This window comes from Aegilops tauschii, chromosome 1, assembly GCF_002575655.3.
Source record: "Aegilops tauschii subsp. strangulata cultivar AL8/78 chromosome 1, Aet v6.0, whole genome shotgun sequence".
NCBI classification, from domain to species: domain Eukaryota; kingdom Viridiplantae; phylum Streptophyta; class Magnoliopsida; order Poales; family Poaceae; genus Aegilops; species Aegilops tauschii.
In genome coordinates this window covers 53,530,222-53,550,989 of record NC_053035.3, presented here as the reverse complement: position 1 = coordinate 53,550,989, position 20,768 = coordinate 53,530,222, and the positions used below count along the sequence as shown (strand labels likewise).

The 20,768-nt window shown below is 43.9% G+C and overlaps 1 protein-coding gene across 1 annotated transcript in view; it reads right to left on the bottom strand.

Annotated features, from left to right (window-relative positions):
* Positions 1–13,761: 13,761 nt before the first annotated feature.
* LOC141041488 (uncharacterized) overlaps positions 13,762–20,768 on the bottom strand; it is a 36,493-nt gene continuing 29,486 nt past the window's right edge. The window contains exon 2 of the mRNA XM_073507740.1: positions 13,762–14,129. Within this exon, the coding sequence (XP_073363841.1) occupies positions 13,987–14,129 (143 nt within the window). The 3' untranslated portion in view covers positions 13,762–13,986. The remainder of the gene's footprint in view (positions 14,130–20,768) is intronic.

The following is a 20,768-nucleotide window of genomic DNA, read 5'->3' as shown; positions in this document are numbered from 1 at the left end:
CGGAAATAAGACTGAAAACAAACCCTGAGGCCAAATACCTCGCGACCGAAACTTCCCCAGATAGCCACTAACCCTATGTTACAAGACACAATAGTGACGAAAAATACACAACTCCTAGGCAACGCCTTCAAGAAGGAATCACCGCACGTGCGCCAATGATGGCGATGTTGGAAATATGCCCTAGAGGCAATAATAAAATGGTTATTATTGTATTTCCTTGTTCATGATAATTGTCTGTTGTTCATGCTATAATTGTATTAACTGGAAACCGTAATACATGTGTGAATACATAGACCACAACATGTCCCTAGTAAGCCTCCAGTTGACTAGCTCGTTGATCCATAGATGGTTATGGTTTCCTGACCATGGACATTGGATGTCATTGATAACGGGATCACATCATTAGGAGAATGATGTGATGGACAAGACCCAATCCTAAGCACAGCACAAGATCCTGTAGTTCGTTTGCTAGAGCTTTTCTAATGTCAAGTATCATTTCCTTAGACCATGAGATTATGCAACTCCCGGATACCGTAGGAATGCTTTGGGTGTACCAAACGTCACAACGTAACTGGGTGGCTATAAAGGTGCACTACAGGTATCTCCGAAAGTGTCTGTTGGGTTGGCACGAATCGAGACTGGGATTTGTCACTCCGTATGACGAAGAGGTATCTCTGGGCCCACTCGGTAATGCATCATCATAATGAGCTCAATGTGACTAAGGAGTTAGCCACGGGATCATGCGTTACGGTACGAGTAAAGTGACTTGCCGGTAACGAGATTGAACAAGGTATTGGGATACCGACGATCGAATCTCGGGCAAGTAACGTACCGATTGACAAAGGGAATTGTATACGGGATTGATTGAATCCTCGACATCGTGGTTCATCCGATGAGATCATCGTGGAACATGTGGGAGCCAACATGGGTATCCAGATGCCGCTGTTGGTTATTGACCAGAGAGTCGTCTCGGTCATGTCTGCATGTCTCCCGAACCCGTAGGGTCTACACACTTAAGGTTCGGTGACGCTAGAGTTGTAGAGATATTAGTATGCGGTTAACCGAAAGTTGTTCGGAGTCCCGGATGAGATCCCGGACGTCACGAGGAGTTCCGGAATGGTCCGGAGGTAAAGATTTATATATGGGAAGTCCTATTTTGGCCACCGGAAAATGTTCGGGATTTTTCGGTATTGTACCGGGAGGTTCTAGAAGGTTCCGAAATGGGGCCCACCTGCATGGGGGGACCCACATGAACGTGTGTAGTGGGGGCAAGGCCCCACACCCCTGATCAACGCGCACCAAGATCCCACCTTAGAAGGAATAAGATCATATCCCGAAGGGATAAGATCAAGATCCCTAAAAAAGGGGGATAACAATCGGTGGGGAAGGGAAATGATGGGATTTCTTTTCCCCACCTTTGCCAACGCCCCAATGGACTTGGAGGGCAAGAAACCAGCCCCCTCCACCCCTATATATAGTGGGGAGGTGCATGGGAGCAGCACCCCAAGCCCTGGCGCCTCCCTCCCTCCCGTGACACCTCTTCCTCCCCGCTTGCGCTTGGCGAAGCCCTGCCGGGATCCCGCTACTTCCACCACCACGCCGTCGTGCTGCTGGATCTCCATCAACTTCTCCTCCCCCCTTGCTGGATCAAGAAGGAGGAGACGTCCCCGCTCCGTACGTGTGTTGAACGCGGAGGTGCCGTCCGTTCAGCGCTAGGATCATCGGTGATTTGGATCACGACGAGTACGACTCCATCAACCCCGTTCTCTTGAACGCTTCCGCGCGCGATCTACAAGGGTATGTAGATGCACTCCTCCCCTCTCATTGCTAGCATCTCCTAGATTGACCTTGGTGACACGTAGGAAAATTTTGAATTTCTGCTACGTTCCCCAAAAGTGGCATCATGAGCTAGGTCTATGCGTAGATTCTATGCACGAGTAGAACACAAAGTAGTTGTGGGCGATGATTTGTTCAATTTGCTTGCTGTTACTAGTCATATCTTGATTCGGCGGCATCGTGGGATGAAGCGGCCCGGACCGACCTTACACGTACTCTTACGTGAGACAGGTTCCACCGACTGACATGCACTTGATGCATAAGGTGGCTAGCGGGTGTCTGTCTCTCCCACTTTAGTCGGATCGGATTCGATGAAGAGGGTCCTTATGAAGGGTAAATAGCAATTGGCATATCACCGTTGTGGCTTTTGCGTAGGTAAGAAATGTTCTTGCTAGAAACCCATAGCAGCCACGTAAAACATGCAACAATAATTAGAGGACGTCTAACTTGTTTTTGCAGGGTATGCTATGTGATGTGATATGGCCAAAAGGATGTGATGAATGATATATGTGATGTATGAGATTGATCATGTTCTTGTAATAGGAATCACGACTTGCATGTCGATGAGTATGACAACCGGCAGGAGCCATAGGAATTGTCTTAATTTATTGTATGACCTGCGTGTCAACGAAAAACGCCATGTAATTACTTTACATTATTGCTAACCGTTAGCCATAGTAGTAGAAGTAATAGTTGGCGAGACAACTTCATGAAGACACGATGATGGAGATCATGGTGTCATGCCGGTGACGAAGGTGATCATGTCGCGCCTCGAAGATGGAGATCAAAAGGCGCAAGATGATATTGGCCATATCATGTCACTTTATGATTTGCATGTGATGTTTGTCATGTTTACATCTTATTTGCTTAGAACGACGGTAGCATAAATAAGATGATCCCTCACTAAAATTTCAAGAGATGTGTTCCCCCTAACTGTGCACCGTTGCGAAGGTTCGTTGTTTCGAAGCACCACGTGATGATCGGGTGTGATAGATTCTAACGTTCGCATACAACGGGTGTAAGCCAGATTTACACATGCGAAACACTTAGGTTGACTTGACGAGCCTAGCATGTACAGACATGGCCTCGGAACACAAGAGACCGAAAGGTCGAACATAAATCGTATAGTAGATACGATCAACATGGAGATGTTCACCGATGATGACTAGTCCGTCTCACGTGATGATCGGACACGGTCTAGTCGATTCGGATCATGTATCACTTAGATGACTAGAGGGATGTCTATCTAAATGGGAGTTCATTAAATAATCAGATGAACTTAATTATCATGAACATAGTCAAAAGGTCTTTGCAAATTATGTCGTAGCTTACGCTTTAGTTCTATTAAGATATGTTCCTAGAGAAAATTTAGTTGAAAGTTGATAGTAGCAATTATGCGGACTGGGTCCGTAAACTGAGGATTGTCCTCATTGCTGCACAGAAGGCTTATGTCCTTAATGCATCGCTTGGTGTGCTGAACCTCGAGCGTCGTTTGTGGATGTTGCGAACATCTGACATACACGTTTTGATGACTACGTGATAGTTCAGTGCGTAATGTTGAACTGTTTAGAATTGAGGCACCAAAGACATTTTGAAACGTCGCGGAACATATGAGATGTTCCAAGAGCTGAAATTGGGATTTTAGGATCGTGCCCACGTCAAGAGGTATGAGACCTCTGACAAGTTTCTTAAGCCTGTGAACTAAGGGAGAAAAGCTCAACCATTGAGCATGTGCTCAGATTGTCTGAGTACTACAATCGCTTGAATCGAGTGGGAGTTAATCTTCCAGATGAGATAGTGATGGTTCTCCATAGTCACTGCCACCAAGCTATTAGAGCTTCGTGATGAACTATAACATATCAGGGATAGACATGATGATCCTTGAGCAACTCGTGATGTTTGACACCGTGAAAGTAGAAATCAAGTAGGAGCATCAATTGTTGATGGTTAGTAAAACCACTAGTTTCAAGAAGGGCAAGGGAACCCAAACCCGAGACTAAGTGCTTCTGTAATGAGGGGAACGGTCACTGAAGCAGAACTACCCTAGATACTTGGTAGATGAGAAGGCTGGTATGGTCGACAGAAGTATATTGGATATACATTATATTAATGTGTACTTTACTAGTACTCCTAGTAGCACCAGGGTATTAGATACCGGTTCGGTTGCTAAGTGTTGGTAACTCGAAATAAAAGGCTACGGAATAAACGGAGACTAGCTAAAGGTGAGATGACGATATGTGTTGGAAGTGTTTCCAAGGTTGATGTGATCAAGCATCGCATGCTCCCTCTACCATCGAGATTGGTGTTAAACCTAAATAATTGTTATTTGGTGTTTGCGTTGAGCGTAGACATGATTGGATTATGTTTATCGCAATACGATAATTCATTTAAGGAGAATAATGGTTACTCTGTTTATTTGAGTAATACCTTCAATGGTCTTGCACCTAAGATGAATGGTTTATTGAATCTCGATCGTAGTGATACACATGTTCATGCCAAAAGATATAAGATAGTAATGATAGTACCACATACTTGTGGCACTGCCATTTGAGTCATATTGGTATGAAACGCATGAAGAAGCTCCATGTTGATGGATCTTTGGACTCACTCGTTTTTGAAAAGATTGAGACATGCGAACCATGTCTATTGGTATAATGCATGAAGAAACTCCATACAGATGGATCGTTTGGACTCACTTGATTTTGAATCACTTGAGACATGCAAATCATACCACATGGGCAAGATGACTGAAAGGCCTCATTTTCAGTAAGATGGAACAAGAAAGCGACTTGTTGGAAGTAATACATTTTGATGTGTGCAGTCCAATGAGTGCTGAGGCACGCAGTGGATATCATTATGTTCTTACTTCACAGATGATTTGAGTAGATGCTGAGTATATTTACTTGATGAAACACAAGTCTGAATTATTGACAGGTTCAAGTAATTTCAGAGTGAAGTTGAAGATTGTCGTGACAAGAGGATAAAATGTCTGTGATATGATCATAGAGATGAATATCTGAGTTACGAGTTTGGCACACAATTAAGACATTGTGGAAATTGTTTCACAACTAATACCGCCTGGAACACCATAGTGTGATGGTGTGTCCGAACATCATAACTGAACCCTATTGGATAAGGTGCATACCATGATGTCTCTTATCAAATTACCACTATCGTTTATGGGTGAGGCATTAGAGACAACCGCATTCACTGTAAATAGGGCACCACGCAATTCCGTTGAGACGACGCCGTATGAACTATGGTTTAGAGAAACCTAAGCTGTCATTTCTTAAAAGTTTGGGGCTGCGACGCTTATGTGAAAAAGTTTCAGGCTGATAAGCTCAAACCCAAAGCGGATAAATGCATCTTCATAGAATACCCAAAACAGTTGGGTATACCTCCTATTTCAGATCCGGAAGCAAAGTGATTGTTTCTAGAAACAGGTCCTTTCTCGAGGAAAAGTTTCTCTCGAAAGAATTGAGTGGGAGGATGGTGGAGACTTGATGAGGTTATTGCCGTCACTTCAACTAGTGTGTAGCAGGGCACAAGAAGTTGTTCCTGTGGCACCTACACCAATTGAAGTGGAAGCTTATGATAGTGATCATGAAACTTCGGATCAAGTCACTACCAAACCCCGTAGGACGACAAGGATGCGTACTACTTCAGAGTGGTACGTAATCCTGTCTTGGAAGTCATGTTGCTAGACAACAATGAACCTACGAGCTATGGAGAAGCGATGGTGGGCCCGGATTCCGACTAATGGCTCGAGGCCATAAAATCCGAGAGAGGATCCATGTATAAAAACAAAGTATGGACTTTGGAAGAACTACTTGATGGTCGTAAGGCTGTTGGGTGCAGATGGATTTTAAAAGGAAGACAGACAATGATGGTAAGTGTCACCATTAAGAAAGCTCGACTTGTCGTTAAGATGTTTTCTGACAAGTTCAAGGAGTTGACTACGATGAGATTTTCTCACTCGTAGCGATGCTAAGAGTCTGTTGGAATTATATTAGCAGTTACTGCATTATTTATGAAATCTTGCAGATAGGATGTCAAAAACCATTGTTTCCTCGATGATTTTCTTGAGGAAAGGTTGTATGTGATACAACCAGAAGGTTTTGTCAATCCTGAAAGATGCTAACAAGTATGCAAAGCTCCAGCAATCCTTCTAAGGACTGGAGTAAGCATCTCGGAGTTGGAATGTACGCTTTGATGAGATGATCAAAGATTTTGGGTTTTTACAAAGTTTATGAGAAACTTGTAATTCCAAAGAAGTGAGTGGGAGCAATATAGAATTTCTGATGAGTATATGTTGTTGACATATTGTTGATCGGAAATGATGTAGAATTTCTGGAAAGCATATAGGGTTATTTGAAAAGTGTTTTTCAATGGAAGACCTGGATTAAGCTACTTGAACATTGAGCATCAAGATCTATAAGGATAGATCAAAAACGCTTAATAGTACTTTCAAATTAATACATACCGTGACAAGATTTTGAAGGAGTTCAAAATAGATCAGCAAAGAAGGAGTTCTTGGCTGTGTTACAAGGTGTGAGTATTGAATAAGACTCAAGACCTGACCACGGCAGAAGAGAGAGCAAGGACGAAGGTCGTCCCCTATGCTTTAGACGTAGGCTCTACAGTATGCTATGCTGTGTACTGCACCTGAAGTGTGCCTTGCCATGAATTAGTCAAGGGGTACAAGAGTGATCCAGGAATGGATCACATGACAGCGGTCGAACTTATCCTTAGTAATTAGTGGACTAAGGAATTTTCTCGATTATGGAGGTGGTAAAAGAGTTCGTCGTAAAGGGTTACGTCGATGCAAACTTTGACACTAATCCGGATGACTCTGAGTAGTGAACCGGATTCGTATAGTAGAGCAGTTATTTGGAATAGCTCCAAGTAGCGCGTGGTAGCTGCATCTACAAGGTGACATAGAGATTTGTAAAGCACACACAGATCTGAATGTTACAGACCCGTTGACTAAAACCTCTCTCGTAAGCATAACATGATCAAACCCTAGAACTCATTGAGTGTTAATCACATGGTGATGTGAACTAGATTATTGACTCTAGTAAACTCTTAGGTATTAGTCACATGGCGATGTGAACTTTGAGTGTTAATCACATGGTGATGTGAACTAGATTATTGACTCTAGTGCAAGTGGGAGACTGTTGGAAATATGCCCTAGAGGCAATAATAAAATGGTTATTATTGTATTTCCTTGTTCATGATAATTGTCTGTTGTTCATGCTATAATTGTATTAACTGGAAACCGTAATACATGTGTGAATACATAGACCACAACATGTCCCTAGTAAGCCTCTAGTTGACTAGCTCGTTGATCCATAGATGGTTATGGTTTCCTGACCATGGACATTGGATGTCATTGATAACGGGATCACATCATTAGGAGAATGATGTGATGGACAAGACCCAATCCTAAGCATAGCACAAGATCGTGTAGTTCATTTGCTAGAGCTTTTCTAATGTCAAGTATCATTTCCTTAGACCATGAGATTATGCAACTCCCGGATACCGTAGGAATGCTTTGGGTGTACCAAACGTCACAACGTAACTGGGTGGCTATAAAGGTGAACTACAGGTATCTCCGAAAGTGTCTGTTGGGTTGGCACGAATCGAGACTGGGATTTGTCACTCCGTATGACGGAGAGGTATCTCTGGGCCCACTCGGTAATGCATCATCATAATAAGCTCAATGTGACTAAGGAGTTAGCCACGGGATCATGCGTTACGGTACGAGTAATGTGACTTGCCGGTAACGAGATTGAACAAGGTATTGGGATACCGACGATCGAATCTCGGGCAAGTAACGTACCGATTGACAAAGGGAATTGTATACGGGATTGATTGAATCCTCGACATCGTGGTTCATCCGATGAGATCATCGTGGAACATGTGGGAGCCAACATGGGTATCCAGATCCCGCTGTTGGTTATTGACCAGAGAGTCGTCTCGGTCATGTCTGCATGTCTCCCGAACCCGTAGGGTCTACACACTTAAGGTTCGGTGACGCTAGAGTTGTAGAGATATTAGTATGCGGTTAACCGAAAGTTGTTCGGAGTCCCGGATGAGATCCTGGATGTCACGAGGAGTTCCGGAATGGTCCGGAGGTAAAGATTTATACATGGGAAGTCCTATTTTGGCCACCGGAAAATGTTCGGGATTTTTCGGTATTGTACCGGGAAGGTTCTAGAAGGTTCCGAAGTGGGGCCCACCTGCATGGGGGGACCCACATGAACATGGGTAGTGGGGGCAAGGCCCCACACCCCTGGTCAAGGCGCACCAAGATCCCACCTTAGAAGGAATAAGATCATATCCCGAAGGGATAAGATCAAGATCCCTAAAAAAGGGGGATAACAATCGGTGGGGAAGGGAAATGATGGGATTTCTTTTCCCCACCTTTGCCAACGCCCCAATGGACTTGGAGGGCAAGGAACCAGCCCCCTCCACCCCTATATATAGTGGGGAGGTGCATGGGAGCAGCACCCCAAGCCCTGGCGCCTCCCTCCCTCCCGTGACACCTCTTCCTCCCCGCTTGCGCTTGGCGAAGCCCTGCCGGGATCCCGCTACTTCCACCACCACGCCGTCGTGCTGCTGGATCTCCATCAACTTCTCCTCCCCCCTTGCTGGATCAAGAAGGAGGAGACGTCCCCGCTCCGTACGTGTGTTGAACGCGGAGGTGCCGTCCGTTCACCGCTAGGATCATCGGTGATTTGGATCACGACGAGTACGACTCCATCAATCCCGTTCTCTTGAACGCTTCCGCGCGCGATCTACAAGGGTATGTAGATGCACTCCTCCCCTCTTGTTGCTAGCATCTCCTAGATTGATCTTGGTGACACGTAGGAAAATTTTGAATTTCTGCTACGTTCCCCAACAGGCGAGTCCACCACAAGGTTGAACTCCGAATTCTCATCCCTAAAGCCAAGCTTCAATCCATCACCTTCAATAAGGACACGACGCAGGCACGCGACGACATAGCCCGATCTGAGATCTTGTGTTTCCACCGGAGTGCATAAAATCGTCGATGAAGCCCTTGTACCATCCGCCCTTATCCGTCTACCGACGCCTCGATAGCCGGATACCTCTAGAGAAGACAACCGAAGACAAAGATGTCCCATACCGCCTGCCTCCCGCTACTGCCGCACCACCTTTGATCAAACAGCAACAGGCTAAACATGAGCCCTCCACCGGAGCCATCATGCATCACCTGCCGATAGCAGGCATGACTTGACATCTCCACATATGACGCCGTGTGTAACATCCGCCGGTAGCGCATCCACCGGTGGCTTCACCTGCTGGCGACAGGCACTGCCTGACAACTCCAGAAGAGTCACATGTGTCACCTGCCGAGCCGCATCAAACCCGATCTGTTGATGGAAGGGACGTCCCTTACCGCCACCAGCCTCAAAGGCCGTCACCACCTCGAGATCCAGACTCCGAGCCGCCCACACGACCACGAATTCCGCCGGCGTTCATCAAGAGGGGCCGCCGCCCCGATTCCAGGTGCTATAGGGAGCAACCGCCGCCGCAATCCCACTTCAAGCGCCGTCGACGCGGGAGGAAGCTCCGGCCGTCACGTGCGTCCTGCGACAAGCACAGAAATGGGATCCCAAGATCCGCCGCCACCGGCACCGCCACAAGAACCCTGGCCCGTCATCCCCGGCGGAGGGGACGCCGCCACCACCATGGCCGGATCCAGGCCAGCCGTCACCGTCGCCACGCCCAGCCCCACCTCCATCCTCTCGCCAAATCCAGCCGATCGCCACATCCGCCAAGCGCTGCTGCCGGGAGCCGCTGCGCCGTCGTGCCTTGGATCAGGATGGCACCATCGCCGAAGCCGCCGTCCCGCGCTGCACGGCATTGAGCGAGGGGAGGAGAGATCCCCACCGCCGCCTACGCAGACCAAATCGGCGGCGGCGAGGGAGGGAGCTGGAGGAGGCCTAGCCCCGACGGCAGCTAGGGTTTGCCCCCTCGGTCGCTCGCATTTTTTAGACTTAGTTTTCATTTTTTGTAAATTTAAAACCAATAAGCTCCCTGTTCTGGATCGAGTCTTGCCCTGACCCCCCCCCCCCACCACACACACACACACAAATGTTTGGAATTCCTCTTGTTTTCTTTGATACGGCCTAAACATACACTCGTTAACATAAATAAGATTTTCCAACCCCTTTTCGATAACTTTTTCATGCACTTGCAGTTCAATTTTGAGTTATATCCGTTAAATGACTAGAAAACATAACGGGTTAAATGTAGCAACCAAACCAAGAAAATGCAAAATTTTGACATGTAATATGTGATGGTATATGCTGAGTGTAGAAAAAGCTTTAAGGTCAAATGATGAAGTAAGCGACACTTCGTCTTCAAACCTGACGTGTTCCTTCTCAAAACAATGATTCTTCCTCCATTTTCTAAGCAATGTACATCATAACTTTTGTGAAAGCTTATCAAAATTTTATCACAACCTTTCGGGACCATATAACACTGGTAGTAAAAAGGCCTTTAGTCCCGGTTTGCAAAGGCCTTTAGTCCCGGCTATGCAACCGGGACTAAATATGCGCGACTAAAGACCTCCCCCCTTTAGTCGCGCCTCTTATGAACCGCGACTAAAGGCTTTAGTCCCGGTTCTTGTGGCTGACCGGGACTAAAGGCCCGTCCTTTAGTCCCGGTTCTCGTGGCTGACCGGGACTAAAGGGCTCCTCCGCAGGTTTAAACCTGGTTTTTTTGCGAATTTTTTTTATTTTTTTTATTTTCAAATTTCTGAATTATTTTAACCTCTAATCTCTAATCACCACCCCTCATCACTGCTCAATTTATCCTCTAATCTCTAATCACCCCTCATCATTCCAAATCATCTAACTTCCCGGACGGTCACCCATCCTCTCACTACTCCAGCCTGAGCACGCTTAACTTCCGGATTCTATTCTCCCTCGTTTCCAAGTCTGCACTTGTTGTTTTCCTGACAATAGTAGGATGTCAATTCTATTAACCCTCAGGAATTTAGCTTGAGCATGAAGTGACACATTTAACTGTTTGAGTTTCAAACTATTGTTTTAAAAAACAATAATTATTTAGTAACACTAATATTTCTGGAATAATTAGTTTGACCATTGTTTGACCACAGTTTGACCACAATTTGACCAGATTTGACCAAAATTTAAAAAAAATGAAATAATTATTTAGTAACACTAAAATTCTAGAATAATTATTTTGACCATTGTTTGACCACAATTTGTACCAACTGTAATTTTTGTAAATATATATGTAAGTATATATATAGTCCTATACATTTTTTTTAAAAAGGGGGATCTCCCCGGCCTCTGCATCAGAATGATGCATACGGCCATCTTATTAACGAAATAAAAGGTTCCAACAAGGTTCCAAAGTCTCCGACTGAAAAGTAATAAAAAGACAGCTCACATAGAGCTAAAGAGGCTGGACACACAGACTAGCCAAGATCAGACGCCACAACCGGCTGGCTAAAGAAAAATAGGTAAACTAATTGCCTATCCTATTACATGACCCGCCATCCAAACCGGTTGAAGATATCCCGAGCTACCATCTCCCAGCGGATAGATCCAGTAACCAAATGCTCCCTGGCCTCCATCAGAGTGAGTAGCGACCATGATCGGATCACGGCCGTGGCTCGGAAAATAACCTGCAAAAAGTGAATACGTGATATTCTGTTAAAAACCAAATCATTTCTGCAAGTCCATATAGTCCACAACAAAGCGCAAACTCCAACACGAATATGTCTCGCTAATTCAGGCTCAATCCCAGTGAGCCATGTCCCAAATAACGTAGTGACAGAATTCGGTGTTGCAATATTAAAAGCAATGTGAACCGTCCGCCAAAGAACTCTGGCAAACGGGCAATCAAAAAAGAGATGTTTGATCGTCTCGTCCCGATCACAGAAGCTACAGCTCGTAGGTCCTGTCCAATTACGCTTAATCAAGTTATCCTTGGTTAAAATAACCTGTTTATGGACAAACCACATAAACACTTTTATTTTCAAAGGAACTTTGACAGCCCAAACATGCTTGGAGGTAGGAATGGAGCTTGAATTAATTACATCAATATACATTGATTTAACCGTGAATACTCTAGACCTAGTCAGTTTCCAGCGTAATTCATCGGGTTGAGCCTGAATTAGCGAGTTCATATAAAAAAGCTAGACCTAGTCAGTTTCGAGTAGATGATTTTTTATATAAAAAACTTTTTCATCCGAGTTCGTATGCAAAAGTTATGCCCATTTTAAGAATTTCCAGAGAGATTTTGCAAATAAAGTCGAAATTCATATTTGTTAATTTTCCCAACAACTAGACCACATATCACATGGAAAACTTATTTTATTTTATTTTTTTGACATTTCCGTCATTTTCTTTTGTTTTTTCTAAAACTGAAAAGGCGATCCACCGGCGGGGGTAGAGTTTGAAAATGAGGCCTCCTTTAGTCCCGGTTGGTCTGGCCAACCGCGACTAAAGGTTCGGGCCATTAGTCACGGTTGGCCAGACCAACCGGGACTAAAGGTCTAACCTTTAGTCCCGGTTGGCCTGGCCAACCGCGACTAAAGGCCTTCGGGCCAGCCTGAGGACCTTTAGTCCCGGTTGGCCAGGCCAACCGGGACTAAAGCCCCTCCCGTCCGCCAGCGCGCGCTGGGCCCAGATAGTTGGTCGCGGGCCTCCTCCCGAACCGCGACTAAAGACCCCTTTAGTCGCGGTTCGATTATTTTGGGGACTAATGGGGGCGTATGGAAGCCTCTTTTTCTACTAGTATAATGACACCATGTCAGGTTTCACATTTTCAGAATTCGTTTGCATTTTTTAGAATTAAAAAACCAATAAGCTCTGATCCATGTTCGAGGAAGTCTTGGCACCCTAATATTTGGAATTCCTCTTGTTTTCTTGGATAAGGTTTAAACATAGACTCATTAACACAAATGAGATTTTTAACACATTTTTTCCAACCTTTTCATGTTACATAAAGGAAGAAAAAGAAGAGAAAAGAAAATAAATAAACGGATGAAAATACAGAAAAGGGAAGAAATAAAACAAAGTTGACTAAAGTAAAATATTTAAAATGAAAACAATTATTTAGCCAATTGTTTTATACAAAGCACTCGAGAAAGGTTTGACTTTGCCGAGTGCTTTTTGTTTGCCCAGTATAACACAAGGCGAACCTGGAGCTTACCGAGTGTTATTTCTTTGCCATGTGTATTTCCCTACGAACTCAGCAAAGGGTCCGTTTGCCGAGTGCCCGAGAAAAGACACTCGGGGAACAGGCATGCACTCGGCAAATAGGCCGATTTCGGTAGCGTGTATGATAGTCATCAACATAGTTTGCAGATGCCAGTCGTAGGGATCCACCTAGGTGGTTTTGGAATTACCTATCTTCACATTCTTCTTTGGCAGAGACTTGAGCCCACACATTAGGCTATTAGGAAACCTCATAATTGATACAGGGCACTGAAAAATTGATTCAAGGATTGCTTTACGCCTAGCCAACCAGATTGCCCATAAAATAACGGGCACCTTGATGAACTCTTCAGCTCCATTAGTCATTCCCGTGGGTCACTAGTGGCACTTCTCGAGATGAGCCCACTCAACTCTTCATCAGCTAAACCACATACACACCGTGCAATTGTACAGCTAATCAGGGAGTGTGTTCCCAGGAGCCTTATCCATCTCCGCATGCAGATGGTGCAAAACATCTAGGCCATTAGATTGGATTGATGGTTGTGAATAAGGAATTAATGGTGGAACAACCAAGTCTAAATATGGGGCATTAGCTCAGGTAACTAATTATCATTTATTATTTGCCAACATAAAGTTAGTAGCTTTTCAGTACCAACTGTAATTTTTGTAAATATATATGTAAGTATATATATAGTCTTATACATTTTTTTCGAAAAGGGGGATCTCCCCGGCCTCTGCATCAGAATGATGCATACGGCCATCTTATTAACGAAATAAAAGGTTCCAACAAGGTTCCAAAGTCTCCGACTGAAAAGTAATAAAAAGACAGCTCACATAGAGCTAAAGAGGCTGGACACACAGACTAGCCAAGATCAGACGCCACAACCGGCTGGCTAAAGAAAAATAGGTAAACTAATTGCCTATCCTATTACATGACCGCCATCCAAACCGGTTGAAGATATCCCGAGCTACCATCTCCCAGCGGATAGATCCAGTAACCAAATGCTCCCTGGCCTCCATCGGAGTGAGTAGCGACCATGATCGGATCACGGCCGTGGCTCGGAAAATAACCTGCAAAAAGTGAATACGTGATACTGTTAAAAACCAAATCATTTCTGCAAGTCCATATAGTACACAACAAAGCGCAAACTCCAACACGAATATGTCTCGCTAATTCAGGCTCAATCCCAGTGAGCCATGTCCCAAATAACGTAGTGACAGAATTCGGTGTTGCAATATTAAAAGCAATGTGAACCGTCCGCCAAAGAACTCTGGCAAACGGGCAATCAAAAAAGAGATGTTTGATCGTCTCGTCCCGATCACAGAAGATACACCTGGTAGGTCCTGTCCAATTACGCTTAATCAAGTTATCCTTGGTTAAAATAACCTGTTTATGGACAAACCACATAAACACTTTTATTTTCAAAGGAACTTTGACAGCCCAAACATGCTTGGAGGTAGGAATGGAGCTTGAATTAATTACATCAATATACATTGATTTAATCGTGAATACTCTAGACCTAGTCAGTTTCCAGCGTAATTCGTCGGGTTGAGCCTGAATTAGCGAGTTAATGTAGAAAACCTAGACCTAGTCAGTTTCGAGTAGATGATTTTTCATATAAAAAACTTTTTCATCCGAGTTCGTATGCAAAAGTTATGCCCATTTTAAGAATTTCCAGAGAGATTTTGCAAATAAAGTCGAAATTCATATTTGTTAATTTTCCCAACAACTAGACCACATATCACATGGAAAACTTATTTTATTTTATTTTATTGACATTTCCATCAGTTTCTTTTGTTTTCTCTAAAACTGAAAGGGCGATCCACGGGGGGGGGGGGGGGGGGGGGGGTAGAGTTTGAAAATGAGGCCTCCTTTAGTCCCGGTTGGTCTGGCCAACCGCGACTAAAGGTTCGGGCCATTAGTCGCGGTTGGCCTGGCCAACCGTGACTAAAGGCCTTCGGGCCAGCCTGAGGACCTTTAGTCCCGGTTGGCCAGGCCAACCGGGACTAAAGCCCCTCCCGTCCGCCAGCGCGCGCTGGGCCCAGATAGTTGGTCGCGGGCCTCCTCCCGAACCGCGACTAAAGACCCCTTTAGTCGCGGTTCGATTATTTTGGGGTCTAATGGGGGCGTATGGAAGCCTCTTTTTCTACTAGTGTAATGACACCATGTCAGGTTTCACATTTTCAGAATTCGTTTGCATTTTTTAGAATTAAAAAACCAATAAGCTCTGATCCATGTTCGAGGAAGTCTTGGCACCCTAATATTTGGAATTCCTCTTGTTTTCTTGGATAAGGTTTAAACATAGACTCATTAACACAAATGAGATTTTTAACACATTTTTTCCAACCTTTTCATGTTACATAAAGGAAGAAAAAGAAGAGAAAAGAAAATAAATAAACGGATGAAAATACAGAAAAGGGAAGAAATAAAACAAAGTTGACTAAAGTAAAATATTTAAAATGAAAACAATTATTTAGCCAATTGTTTTATACAAAGCACTCGAGAAAGGTTTGACTTTGCCGAGTGCTTTTTGTTTGCCAAGTATAACACAAGGCGAACCTGGAGCTTACCGAGTGTTATTTCTTTGCCATGTGTATTTCCCTACGAACTCAGCAAAGGGTCCGTTTGCCGAGTGCCCGAGAAAAGACACTCGGGGAACAGGCATGCACTCGGCAAACAGGCCGATTTCGGTAGCGTGTATGATAGTCATCAACATAGTTTGCAGATGCCAGTCGTAGGGATCCACCTAGGTGGTTTCGGAATTACCTATCTTCACATTCTTCTTTGGCAGAGACTTGAGCCCACACATTAGGCTATTAGGAAACCTCATAATTGATACAGGGCACTGAAAAATTGATTCAAGGATTGCTTTACGCCTAGCCAACCAGATTGCCCATAAAATAACGGGCACCTTGATGAACTCTTCAGCTCCATTAGTCATTCACGTGGGTCACTAGTGGCACTTCTCGAGATGAGCCCACTCAACTCTTCATCAGCTAAACCACATACACACCGTGCAATTGTACAGCTAATCAGGGAGTGTGTTCCCAGGAGCCTTATCCATCTCCGCATGCAGATGGTGCAAAACATCTAGGCCATTAGATGGGATTGATGGTTGTGAATAAGGAATTAATGGTGGAACAACCAAGTCTAAATATGGGGCATTAGCTCAGGTAACTAATTATCATTTATTATTTGCCAACATAAAGTTAGTAGCTTTTCAGTACCAACTGTAATTTTTGTAAATATATATGTAAGTATATATATAGTCCTATACATTTTTTCGAAAAGGGGGATCTCCCCGGCCTCTGCATCAGAATGATGCATACGGCCATCTTATTAACGAAATAAAAGATTCCAACAAGGTTCCAAAGTCTCCGACTGAAAAGTAATAAAAAGGCAGCTCACATAGAGCTAAAGAGGCTGGACACACAGACTAGCCAAGATCAGACGCCACAACCGGCTGGCTAAAGAAAAATAGGTAAACTTGCCTATCCTATTACATGACCGCCATCCAAACCGGTTGAAGATATCCCGAGCTACCATCTCCCAGCGGATAGATCCAGTAACCAAATGCTCCCTGGCCTCCATCGGAGTGAGTAGCGACCATGATCGGATCACGGCCGTGGCTCGGAAAATAACCTGCAAAAAGTGAATACGTGATATTCTGTTAAAAACCAAATCATTTCTGCAAGTCCATATAGTCCACAACAAAGCGCAAACTCCAACACGAATATGTCTCGCTAATTCAGGCTCAATCCCAGTGAGCCATGTCCCAATTAACGTAGTGACAGAATTCGGTGGAGCAATATTAAAAGCAATGTGAACCGTCCGCCAAAGAACTCTGGCAAACGGGCAATCAAAAAAGAGATGTTTGATCGTCTCGTCTCGATCACAGAAGCTACACCTCGTAGGTCCTATCCAATTACGCTTAATCAAGTTATCCTTGGTTAAAATAACCTGTTTATGGACAAACCACATAAACACTTTTATTTTCAAAGGAACTTTGACAGCCCAAACATGCTTGGAGGTAGGAATGGAGCTTGAATTAATTACATCAATATACATTGATTTAACCGTGAATACTCTAGACCTAGTCAGTTTCCAGCGTAATTCATCGGGTTGAGCCTGAATTAGCGAGTTCATATAAAAAACCTAGACCTAGTCAGTTTCGAGTAGATGATTTTTCATATAAAAAACTTTTTCATCCGAGTTCGTATGCAAAAGTTATGCCCATTTTAAGAATTTCCAGAGAGATTTTGCAAATAAAGTCTAAATTCATATTTGTTAATTTTCCCAACAACTAGACCACATATCACATGGAAAACTTATTTTATTTTATTTTTTTGACATTTCCATCATTTTCTTTTGTTTTTTCTAAAACTGAAAAGGCGATCCACCGGCGGGGGTAGAGTTTGAAAATGAGGCCTCCTTTAGTCCCGGTTGGTCTGGCCAACCGCGACTAAAGGTTCGGGCCATTAGTCGCGGTTGGCCAGACCAACCGGGACTAAAGGTCTAACCTTTAGTCCCGGTTGGCCTGGCCAACCGCGACTAAAGGCCTTCGGGCCAGCCTGAGGACCTTTAGTCCCGGTTGGCCAGGCCAACCGGGACTAAAGCCCCTCCCGTCCGCCAGCGCGCGCTGGGCCCAGATAGTTGGTCGCGGGCCTCCTCCCGAACCGCGACTAAAGACCCCTTTAGTCGCGGTTCGATTATTTTGGGGACTAATGGGGGCGTATGGAAGCCTCTTTTTCTACTAGTGTAATGACACCATGTCAGGTTTCACATTTTCAGAATTCGTTTGCATTTTTTAGAATTAAAAAACCAATAAGCTCTGATCCATGTTCGAGGAAGTCTTGGCACCCTAATATTTGGAATAACTCTTGTTTTCTTGGATAAGGTTTAAACATAGACTCATTAACACAAATGAGATTTTTAACACATTTTTTCCAACCTTTTCATGTTACATAAAGGAAGAAAAAGAAGAGAAAAGAAAATAAATAAACGGATGAAAATACAGAAAAGGGAAGAAATAAAAGAAAGTTGACTAAAGTAAAATATTTAAAATGAAAACAATTATTTAGCCAATTGTTTTATACAAAGCACTCGAGAAAGGTTTGACTTTGCCGAGTGCTTTTTGTTTGCCCAGTATAACACAAGGCGAACCTGGAGCTTACCGAGTGTTATTTCTTTGCCATGTGTATTTCCCTACGAACTCAGCAAAGGGTCCGTTTGCCGAGTGCCCGAGAAAAGACACTCGGGGAACAGGCATGCACTCGGCAAACAGGCCGATTTCGGTAGCGTGTATGATAGTCATCAACATAGTTTGCAGATGCCAGTCGTAGGGATCCACCTAGGTGGTTTCGGAATTACCTATCTTCACATTCTTCTTTGGCAGAGACTTGAGCCCACACATTAGGCTATTAGGAAACCTCATAATTGATACAGGGCACTGAAAAATTGATTCAAGGATTGCTTTACGCCTAGCCAACCAGATTGCCCATAAAATAACGGGCACCTTGATGAACTCTTCAGCTCCATTAGTCATTCCCGTGGGTCACTAGTGGCACTTCTCGAGATGAGCCCACTCAACTCTTCATCAGCTAAACCACATACACACCGTGCAATTATACAGCTAATCAGGGAGTGTGTTCCCAGGAGCCTTATCCATCTCCGCATGCAGATGGTGCAAAACATCTAGGCCATTAGATGGGATTGATGGTTGTGAATAAGGAATTAATGGTGGAACAACCAAGTCTAAATATGGGGCATTAGCTCAGGTAACTAATTATCATTTATTATTTGCCAACATAAAGTTAGTAGCTTTTCAATACCAACTGTAATTTTTGTAAATATATATGTAAGTATATATATAGTCCTATACTTTTTTTCGAAAAGGGGGATCTCCCCGGCCTCTGCATCAGAATGATGCATACGGCCATCTTATTAACGAAATAAAAGGTTCCAACAAGGTTCCAAAGTCTCCGACTGAAAAGTAATAAAAAGACAGCTCACATAGAGCTAAAGAGGCTGGACACACAGACTAGCCAAGATCAGACGCCACAACCGGCTGGCTAAAGAAAAATAGGTAAACTAATTGCCTATCCTATTACATGACCGCCATCCAAACCGGTTGAAGATATCCCGAGCTACCATCTCCCAGCGGATAGATTCAGTAACCAAATGCTTCCAGGCCTCCATCGGAGTGAGTAGCGACCATGATCGGATCACGGCCGTGGCTCGGAAAATAACCTGCAAAAAGTGAATACGTGATATTCTGTTAAAAACCAAATCATTTCTGCAAGTCCATATAGTCCACAACAAAGTGCAAACTCCAACACGAATATGTCTCGCTAATTCAGGCTCAATCCCAGTGAGCCATGTCCCAAATAACGTAGCGACAGAATTCGGTGGAGCAATATTAAAAGCAATGTGAACCGTCCGCCAAAGAACTCTGGCAAACGGGCAATCAAAAAAGAGATGTTTGATCGTCTCGTCCCGATCACAGAAGCTACACCTCGTAGGTCCTGTCCAATTACGCTTAATCAAGTTATCCTTGGTTAAAATAACCTGTTTATGGACAAACCACATAATAACTTTTATTTTCAAAGGAACTTTGACAGCCCAAACATGCTTGGAGGTAGGAATGGAGCTTGAATTAATTACATCAATATACACTGATTTAACCGTGAATACTCTAGACCTAGTCAGTTTCCAACGTAATTCATCGGGTTGAGCCTGAATTAGCGAGTTCATATAGAAAACCTAGACCTAGTCAGTTTCGAGTAGATGATTTTTCATATAAAAAACTTTTTCATCCGAGTTCGTATGCAAAAGTTATGCCCATTTTAAGAATTTCCAGAGAGATTTTGCAAATAATTAATTTTGCCAACAACTAGACCACATATCACATGGAAAACTTATTTTATTTTATTTTTTTGACATTTCCATCATTTTCTTTTGTTTTTTCTAAAACTGAAAAGGCGATCCACGGGGGGGCGGGGGGGTAGAGTTTGAAAATGAGGCCTCCTTTAGTCCCGGTTGGTCTGGCCAACCGCGACTAAAGGTTTGGGCCATTAGTCGCGGTTGGCCAGACCAACCGGGACTAAAGGTCTAACCTTTAGTCCCGGTTGGCCTGGCCAACCGCGACTAAAGGCCTTCGGGCCAGCCTGAGGACCTTTAGTCCCGGTTGGCCAGGCCAACCGGGACTAAAGCCCCTCCCGTCCGCCAGCGCGCGCTGGGCCCAGATAGTTGGTCGCGGGCCTCCTCCTGAACCGCGACTAAAGACCCCTTTAGTCGCGGTTCGATTATTTTGGGGACTAATGGGGGCGTATGGAAGCCTCTTTTTCTACTAGTGTAATGACACCATGTCAGGATTCACATTTTCAGAATTCGTTTGCATTTTTTAGAATTAAAAAACCAATAAGCTCTGATCCATGTTCGAGGAAGTCTTGGCACCCTAATATTTGGAATAACTCTTGTTTTCTTGGATAAGGTTTAAACATAGACTCATTAACACAAATGAGATTTTTAACACATTTTTTCCAACCTTTTCATGTTACATAAAGGAAGAAAAAGAAGAGAAAAGAAAATAAATAAACGGATGAAAATACAGAAAAGGGAAGAAATAAAAGAAAGTTGACTAAAGTAAAATATTTAAAATGAAAACAATTATTTAGCCAATTGTTTTATACAAAGCACTCGAGAAAGGT